The sequence below is a fragment of the Malania oleifera genome, chromosome 12 (assembly GCF_029873635.1).
Source record: "Malania oleifera isolate guangnan ecotype guangnan chromosome 12, ASM2987363v1, whole genome shotgun sequence".
Lineage (NCBI taxonomy): Eukaryota > Viridiplantae > Streptophyta > Magnoliopsida > Santalales > Ximeniaceae > Malania > Malania oleifera.
Window position 1 is genome coordinate 65,878,193 of NC_080428.1, and position 9,909 is coordinate 65,888,101.

A 9,909-nucleotide genomic window follows, 5' to 3' on the forward strand; every position below is an offset into this window, starting at 1 on the left:
TAGTTCATATGCAGTCTCTGGCCACAGTTGCTGGAAGGTGGAAGCTGGCCTAGGTGGTGTTCATTGACCTCAAGGAATCTGAAGGCTTTACCAAAGATCCCCCAGCTTATATCTTCCTGAGATGCTTTGCTGGGATTTAAATAAAATATTGCGTGCAGCACTGAAATGCACCCACACTCAGATGTTGCAGAAGCAATGAGATGACAAACAACGAAGCATGCTTTTCAGGGTAACAATGGGAATGCCAGAACAAAAACCAAACCAGTGGTATGAAGTACTTCGTGATATTTCAACTGCATATCTAAAAGTGTAGGGTATCGAATTACAAATTGCTTGTTGGAGTGGCAACAGAATGTTTGGAACTCATTACTTAAAGTTGCGTGTTGTTTCTCAGACAGCTCTTCTCCAATCTTCTACTAAGGCTTCCAAAATTTGTTGTTTTTAAATAGCAATCTTCATTTCAGTAACCACTTGGGACAAGTTTGCCTCCCTGGGATAAATTCATGGAGGGCATAGATATATCCTACTTGGGCTCCCAGAAGATGATTTCGTCTTGCTCCACAGCGAGGCCGAGGTCCTTGAGTCGCCTTTCTTGATAATATTCCAGCCCATTCAATTCTGATTCCCTGCTCCTGAAAACCTCATGAATTTGTCGCAGCACCTTCTTCTCCCCTGCTCTTATCCCAACCGCTACCTCAAGCCTTGGATCAAGATTCCCTCCTTCCTTCAATTTCTCATCCTGCCACATTTGTTTTAATCACCAAAAACTCAAAGCATTAGACTACTGGAACTAATATGCTTTAATTTTTGTCTTAGAAGGAAATCTAATACACAAAGTATAATGTGAATTTCTCACTCACAAGCCATACATTGGCACATTAGATTGGGTTCTCCAAAACAGGTTTGCAATGTAGCATTAGGAAATTCAATTAAGTAATTTCATTTTTATTTTCCGGGATTTACAACCTTAACATATTCAGAATGACATGATATGGGGTTTAACTGCGTCAATCTTGGTAGGACATAACTAATTGATCTCTACATTGCACACACCAAGATAGAAGGGTTTATTACATAAGAATAATATCTTCATCAAGGATAAAAAGTTTACATCTTCAATGGTGGTTGGATAGCCAGAAAGTGCAGTTTTGCAGGCATCTTGCACCACCTGGCATATCAGCTCCTCGTTGGCCCGGCTAACAGGCAATTCAAGGTGGCCCCAGACTGAGTTTCTGAAAATGGACTCCAAGAGGAAAGCATCAGTACCCCCAAGAGCCACTAGCCGCAGGTATGGAAGCATTGCTGGTGGAAGAGGGTGGTCCAAAACAACGTCAAAGTATGCAGTTTCACCCATACCATTTGTCTCAGCAATGTCGAGCTTGTCCCCAAAGAATGGGTCTGACTCAGGTATCTGAAGTGTAAGAGTAAATGCATGGCGGGTGGACTGAGATTCTATGAAACCATAGTCCAGAGCCAACTCAGCGTTACTCTTCGCCAAATCATATTGGATCAAAACCTGTCAAAAAATCTCCCAGTTACCGCTCAAAAACTTGCTCCTCAGATCAAAATTTAGTTGGACAGATGGTGATTTCAAAATATCTAAAAAGCAAAATTGAGTATATATGGATTTCTTGGGCAGTTCTCTTTTAAACTTATTCCTTGCAAGTGTGACAAGTTCCCTTTTATTATAAAGCACCACCTTCAATCTACTTAAAATTCTAAAATTGTATCACCCAATATAAAAAAGATTATTAAAATTATCATTTTTTTCAATGATCTGGCAGTATCATGGTACATTCAGAAGATGATTTGCATCCTTGCAATTGAGAGAAGATTAACTTCTTGTTTTAAATATTCAGAACTATAGGGATGCAAATGATTCATCAAATACCTCACCAAAAAATAGCTTTTTAAAAGTGGAGACATGTTTGAAAGCACTAGGGGTGAGTTCATTCCCCTCTTTTTGGATGAACAACTCCTCTTAAAAATTAAAAGTTGGCTATTGGTAAACAAATTTTTCAGCTTTTACAAAGCTAGGTTTTAGCTTAAATAGAGAACTTCTAGAAGTTACATATTTGAAATTTTTGAAAGCTAAAAGTTAGCTTTTTCCAAAAAATTATTTTATTCCAGAGTGTCCATAGCTTTTTCAAAATATTACAAAATTATCCATGCAAAGATTACGTTTCCTAAAATAGACATTCATTTTAGTTATTTTAAACATTTTCAAGCACCTTACAACTTTTTATATAAAGATTCAGGATTGGCCTTTTGTTTCCAACAGCTCCTTTTTCACAAGGACTAAATAATTTTTACAAGACCCTCAAATCAGTTCCTTCTTAAAAGTTTCTTTCCACAAGCCATTGGGGGGGGGGGGGGGGAGGTGGGCTAGGGGAACTAAGCCTAATACTCAATGAATAAATTCATAAGGTGAGAAAAAATACCTGCTCACCAGCCTTGACAGGAACTGGATTCTTCAAAGAAAATAGAAGATCCCTAGAGAAAATACCTGCACCTTTAATCTCCCATGTATAGTCTTCTGTTGTTATACTGGGGCCGTGGTTGATCTGCACCACAACTAGGTTTTCTCAAAATGGACTAAACTACTATGAGTGTAGTGAACACAGCCTGCACAACAACTGATAAAAGACTAAAATATTTGTTTCATCAGCTTGTTAAGTCTTTTTTTTTTTTTTTTGTTTAAGGATCTCAGATAAATACTTCTACAATGGTAATCCATGTTGCAACTAAATTCTGGAACTCTGAAAAGTTTAAATCAACCTTAAAAAATGGTCATAGGAGAACTTAAATAAGGGAAAATAAAGAAAATCCATATGTTAATTTAGTGGGAAATTAGAAAAAAGCAATGTGCCGTTCTTGTTTTTGTAATCAATATTCTCTACTTCAAAATTGAAATTTGAAGGTGTTTTTTGCGCATTGATAAAAGACCTGCTACTGGGAGCTCTACTAAATAACTAGAGAAAATCCCCCATTTTAAACTTGAGAACTCAAATAGTCAAAAGGTAATGCTGACTTGAAGAGGGCAAAAAGAAATTACCAAGTCCACAAGAGGGATCAAAACAAGATTTTGACCGTGAAGGCGGGAAAATGCCCTTGATCTAAGAATCCCAAATGCCCATAAGAAGTCATCCAAGGTAATAGGAGAAGGGAAAAGCTGCCTGTGAGGGAGAATGACTTCTTCTTCAACTTTCAGGAATTCGCTCTGCACATATTCCTTCGCACCCAGTGTAGTGTTTAATAGTTGGGTTCCTGAAAATCTCCATTCAATAGAAATTCCAGTTTTATGCAAGGGAAGAAAGTTACAAATCAGCATATCAAATGTATAATATGAAATGCAAAACAGGCCCTTCACCATTTCCCCTACAGTTGAATGCATACTCGCTACTTTGATCAAACCCTTGGAATGTTTCTAACTAAGTGGATTTAGCAATATCCACTAAAATAGTATAATTTTTATTTTTAAACCAAATTGTGAGAATGCATGAATTTTCATTTGTGATTCATATGGACAGCAAAGCTAAAAATTGTAGACGTGTAAATGTCACAACATCATTCTTATGATACCACTGGCGCGACTAACAAATTATCACATCCATCATGATATAATTGTGGTATGCATATAAAATGCTGACACACAACCACCTAATCCAAAGTTTGGTATATAATGCTCAAAAGAGTTAAAGCACATGTCATACTGAAGCACAGAATATCTATAGATTCTATACTTTATTCTTCTTGTATTCAAGATAAACCACATTCACTGGACCAGTCAAATGCATTTGTATCAACCAAATTTCTATCAAGGTATTCTTCAGCTGCACCAATTTCACACAAATGTATGCCCCACATGAATCCAACCAAAGTAGGTCATGCTGAAAGAACTTAGACACCAACCTCAAACTTTTTAACACTAAAATGCATCTATTTATTTATTTGGGTAGGAAATTGACATTGTTTTTATAGCAACTCAAAATAAAAAGCAATATGTTTTTCATAAAAAACAACATGCCTGAGAAACTACACTAACCTTGAAGCTCAGAAAGTTCCTCTTCTGACCTGCACTGGAATTATCAAATATCACTTATTAACAGCAGAAATCAAATTCATTAAAAAAAAGTAATGCCCACATAAAATCTACAAGAAGTGTAATTAAAAGCTTTGTTTATAATATCAAACAGATGTATATGGAGCATAAAACCTGACAGAGATGTAGCTGGAGATGGAAAAGATTTTTTGAGAGTTTATCTTGTTGAAGATAATGTGAAGGATGTGGCAAGAAAGGCAGAAAATGAGAAAGAATGTCCCTGTGGTATGAAAGGTGGTCACCTAGTACCCCATTAGAAAGGAGATGTAGGACGGTTATAAGTAGCACTAGTCCTACGGTTGACCCTCTTTGTAGCGCACACACAATATCACAATCTATGAGAAGAATTGAATTAACCAAGCATGAACATTACAAACATATTCTAATGATCACAAGTTGTTGAGATTTTGAAAACATATATGATTTGGTTCAAAAACCCTTAGTTGATCATTTCATTCAGGTAATCAAGTTCACTTTAAAAGATGTTATACTAGAAGTATTAGATCACAAGTCTTAGCGTACAAATCAAATATCCCTAAGCATGGTACTAGCAAGCATGTTCATGTTGAAAATCTAGGAAGATTCAAAGAGAATGATCAAGGTTTTTCAATCAAGGCTTCGGGTAGGGTTTCAAGGCTTACAAGGTACTTTTAGGAGCTGTTTTACATGACACAAACAAGGAATTGAAATGAGCTTACCAAAAGGTTCGGAATGTCAAACACCAAGACACACGAGTACTCAAACGCACCACTAACAAGCTTGTTGATTCTTAGGAATCTTGAGACAAGAATAAAGCTTGAGGTAGTTGTGGCTGTGAACTATGAAAGAAGTGCGGGTGTGTAGTGTTGATGATGACGTTGATGTTGTCGTGGTCTCTCACCACCCAATCTCTGTGGAGATGGAACGTAGCCTCACACTACTCACTCACAAGGAGAGGAACAAGATTCAAAGTTCAAGAAAAAGCTTTTTTTTTTAATTGATAATGCAAGCTGCCTTTTACAATACAAGTGATGGCATATTTATAGCCTTACATGCACATGACTTGCACATGACTTCTTAAAAGATTAAAAAAAATACAAAAGTAAAATAAAACATTTAAAACATAGATAATGAGGTTCCTAGAAAATAGTTTGTCATAGGAAATAGGCACCTAGGAACTAGAATAATTAGGATAGTGGAGTCTAGGAACTTAAAATGAAATAAATGCTTCTTGAAAACCCAAGACTCTTTGACTTGCAAGTTGTCATGCTTCTTGAAAAACCAAGATTCTTTGACTTGCAAGTTGTCATCCTCTTTCCAAGCTAGCTTTTAAGAGAAGCTTCAATTGCTGCAAATAAAGTTCACATCAATGGTGGACTTCAGGTGGTCGTCCACGTGTCACAATATCCGCAAAAGATACTCGAGGTGCATGTTGATCCAATCAAAAGGTATGTGATGTGATAATCAAGGACTCTGAGCTTTCAGCTCGGCTACTGTTTCCAGCACTATATCTAAGATGGCTGTTAGTATATTCCTCCGCAAGCAACTTTTGATCAAGAGAAGCTGTGGCAAAGTATTCAAACTCTATCTATGAAAAATTACGAGGAAAATGATTTAGATGGATGCCGGACAAGAAGGGCATCTTCATTGCAAATAGTGCTTGGCAAGTTGTACGAAGTTCTTCACCTAAAGTTATCGTGTCATAATGGGGAAGCTTGTTTGCAGATTTTGTCTTGTGCTTTTTAGAAGCAGATTGTTAGGTTAAAATGTCTTGGTGTATAAAAGACCATTTTGTCTTCCTTTTCTTGCATGCCCTGTCAGTCCAGTAATGACATCATTATTACTTTTTATTTGAGCATTCTTTTTCTTTTCTTTTAAAAGAAATGGCAGAAGATTTTGGGGAGATGTGGAATACTTCAGCCATCCAAAGTTAGAAGCAAGGGGTGTAATGAGCCCTTAATGATCACAAAGGATCCAATCCATTTGACTTTGATCAAGAGGGAATATTTGGTTGCATCAGTTTCATATATTTGGAGGGAGAGAAACAATAACTCTTTTACGTTAGTGGATGATGTGTTCTAACTCATTTCGAATGCTGTCAATCCATATTTTTTCTGATTTCTTTAAGATTCCTGATTCTGGCCATTTTAGAAGGTTTGCAGATGATTGGCGCTTGCAGGTTTCTTTCTACAAGGGGCAGGAAATTGATGAAGGGACCTGATAATTACTTGACAACATTGAAATTTGAATACTGGTTTTCATGGGCATTCTAAAGGCATTTCAGGTGGCATCCTTGGGAATACTTGTTGGGAGCTTGTCGACACTACACTCAGGTGGCCCATCTATTAGCCAACAAGTTTGGTAACCATTTTGAAAAACAAGTATAGAAAATCATATCATTAGTTCTTTAACTCACCCTTTTATTTTGAAAACGAAATCGGCATTTTATTTTTTTGAAAAGATAAAATAAAAGAAAACCTTCCTAAAAGTTGAGTTCAAGAGTGCATTTTTGTAGGGAAGGTAACCTATTATTCCTTAAAAAAGGAATGAAGAGACTAGCACCCTATAGCACCCATTATAAGAATGGTTACCGTGCTTAAATTGTGCGTGTGCGTGCCTCCCTTAAAAAGATAGAGTTTTTTGAAATTGAATTCTTTGATCATTTTTGCAAAAAAAAAAAAAAAAAGAAGAGAAAAGGCATAGACTGGTCGACCCACCTCAGGGGACGGTCGACAGTGCCTTGCTTTCGGTATGGCTGGGTGACTGTCCCCTAATGGACGGTCAACTGTCTGCAGCAGATTGCCACCCCTTTTTATATTTTTTTTATAGAAAAATATATGATTAACTCAACTCTTTGAAACAACTTTCATAGGGTCTATGTAGAGGCCTATGCTCCATAAAGACTGTACTACTTTATTACCTTATTAAATCGCAAAAAAGAAGAAGCACAAAATCACAAAAAAGAAAGACAGATTTTTTATTTTTTAAAAGTTATAGCTACCTCTGTATTAAAATAGATTGCCTACATACCCTCCAAATAGAGAGATCAAGCCCATTTGTAGTTTCCAAAATATTTTTAAGTTTTATTGAAAAATATTTTGTGTTTTAAAAGAAATATTGAATTTAATTTTGAAGAAAAATCAATATTTCTAGAAAAAAAAAATAGATTTTTCAGAAAAACACTTTGAAATTGCAGAGCCTTGAAATCATGGATTTTTTGACAAAAAAAATCCATTTTTACAGCCTAAAGCCGCATCTTGGCTGATCCTTTTAAAAAAGGATTTATTTTCTAAAAAAATTGAATTGTTGGTTTTTTAGTAGAACCACAAACTTATGTTGAAAACATTGGAATTCAAAGAAAAGTTGTTCTAAGAGTGTTCAAAAGCTGCATCATTGACATTCGTTTGAGAAAACTTTGAAAGAATGATCGTTGAAAAAAAATATTTTGACTTTTTAAAAGCGAACCATAAAACTAATAAAAATCAGACAACCAACAAAATTCTACCAATCATTCCAGAGAGTGTATAAACACAAAATTGACTCGAAACACCAAGATAAAGTATAGAAAATGGCCAAAAATAGCCGCTCGACTGGACGATTGATTGTGCCCTCGAGGCCGGTCAACCACCTGCATGCACATTTCAAAATTTTGCAAATTGCGTACATGTTTTTATGAAACCAGTGCATCAATCTATATGAGTTTTGGCAATTGAGTTTTCTTGAAAAGAATGATGTCAAAATCAATTTGATTCTAAAACATGCATGATTCCCTTTATCAAAACACATAACACATCTCTTTTAACACAAGAAGTCAGGACATTGCACTACACATCAAATACAACATACTCATGCATATACAAATGTAATGTAAACTTGAGATAAAAAGAAAAGGGTAAGAGGACTGACCTGAGCATGAAATGCACTGTATGTATAATGGGAAAAGTTTCGATTTCTCTCTAAAAGTGCAAACAATACTCTATTTTCTTCAGTAGAAGCTCTCTCTTTTTCCCATTATGGCGTGCAGAAAAATGCTGTCCCGGATGGTCTATTTATAGACCATGCAAAAGAGGGGGAAAAGAAGTTGGAATAGACCATGCAAAAGAGAGGGAAAAGGAGTTGGAAATTTGAATTTTGGAATTCAAAATTCCAACTACCAAAAACTACCAACATCCTGACTCATTAATTGACACGTGGCAATGTTCACGACACATGAGCCAACCAAAACAATCAAGCAATCATGAGAAGAAGATTCAAAATTTAAATTTTAACTGAATTGGTCGACCGGCCTATAAAGGGTGGTCGACCGCCATCGGGTTAGCACCATCCTCTTTGTGAATGAGCAAAGAAAAAGTATGGGAAAGGAGGCCAGTCAATCACTCTTTCCTTTTTTCATTCTCTTAGTTTTAGCTTGATTTTTAAAGTGTTCAGTTGGGTTAATGTTTTTTTGGTTAAAAAATAACTATCAACAATGCCTATTTTGGGTTTCTGCTTTCGCTGATTCTTCTGCAGGAGTGTTCCATGACAAGCTTGCGAGTCGTGGCGCTCAAATGTAGCTTTCCTTTGCTACTAGAAATGATTTTCTTAACCCAGAGCTGGCTACTGGTTCTTCAGTGGCTAGTAGAATTATTAATAAGGATTATGGTTTACCTTGAAGGAGGAAACAAGTTGTGAAGAGTATTAAAATCTTATGCCATAGATTCTAGTCTGGTTCTTCGTTATTATATATTTGATGCTCATATTTTTTTCCCCAAATTAGGATATAAGACTTCTAAATCTTGATGTACAGGCTAATGCCCAATTTATAGTTCTTCATTACAGATGGATTCATTCATTAAATCTTTTTTAATTCATATGTTTAATGGTATGACTGGGACACAATCAATCCACAAACCAAACATTTAAAGAGCAAACTAAACAATACTCACCAAAAAATGGTGGAATTCGTAAAATCGGGAAGAATATCAAGGTAAGATCGCCAAGGCGAGTCAACCCTAGACCTCTCCCTGATCAAGAACAGAGCAACAGAGACCCACGGCTTCAGTCCGGTGCACACGCTCCCAATCTCCGAAGCTGCCACCGCATCTGGGTTTATCCAAAACTTCTTCGGCACCTCCAAAACGACCTCGTTTCGAGCAATATCCCTCCGAGCGACAAGACCCAGACCTTCGGGGACAATTCCGGGCTTCACCGGAGACTTGGAAGACACAACGCCCTCGTCGCAGAGCCACTGCCAGAAGGTTTGGACCGACGGCGGTGGGTCAGTTTCCGGCACCGCCGACCGGAGAGAGTTCACGGAGATAGTTCTTTTGAGGTGGAGGTCGGCGGCCGTGTTTCTAACAGAATAGAAGTGGCTGAGGATTTTAGCAGGGGAGACGAAAACCGAGGATGAAGATGAAGAAAGAGGATAGAGAGTGGCCATTTTCCCGACAACCTCTGTTTTGCGCAGTGTACGTTATGTGTGAGGAGATGAGGTGAATCCATGGACTCAATTAGCTTGTGGTTGTGGTCTTGTGGATAGGCTTATGCTTTTGGGTGGATTGTTAACATATTGCCCTAACGATTGGGTTACACAGCGTTGAAACTTGAAATTTTAAAATTAAAAAAACAATTACAACTCAATAGATCCCAATATTTTCCTTATACGCCTCTAATTTGAGCATTATTTCTTTCTTCTTCTTCCTTTTTTATATATTTTTTAAGGATTTAGGGTTATGCAATAGCTTTCATCTTAAGAAATAGTGAAGTAGGATATAGCTTTAGGGCTTAGATAGGGTCCTTCTTCATTTTTTTTTTTTTTGATTATATAGGAGCTTCGGCCACCAACGAGC

The 9,909-nt window shown here is 36.8% G+C and overlaps 1 protein-coding gene across 1 annotated transcript; it reads right to left on the bottom strand.

Moving 5' to 3' along the window:
* Positions 1-265: 265 nt before the first annotated feature.
* Positions 266-9,597, bottom strand: LOC131143755 (ribulose-1,5 bisphosphate carboxylase/oxygenase large subunit N-methyltransferase, chloroplastic). Its single transcript, XM_058092057.1, has 6 exons — positions 9,007-9,597; positions 4,046-4,074; positions 3,056-3,267; positions 2,442-2,564; positions 1,112-1,516; positions 266-739 (listed from the first exon to the last, which is right to left on the bottom strand). Exons 1-6 carry the CDS (start codon positions 9,498-9,500, stop codon positions 524-526), a joined length of 1,479 nt encoding a protein of 492 aa, XP_057948040.1. The 5' UTR covers positions 9,501-9,597; the 3' UTR covers positions 266-523.
* Positions 9,598-9,909: the final 312 nt, after the last annotated feature.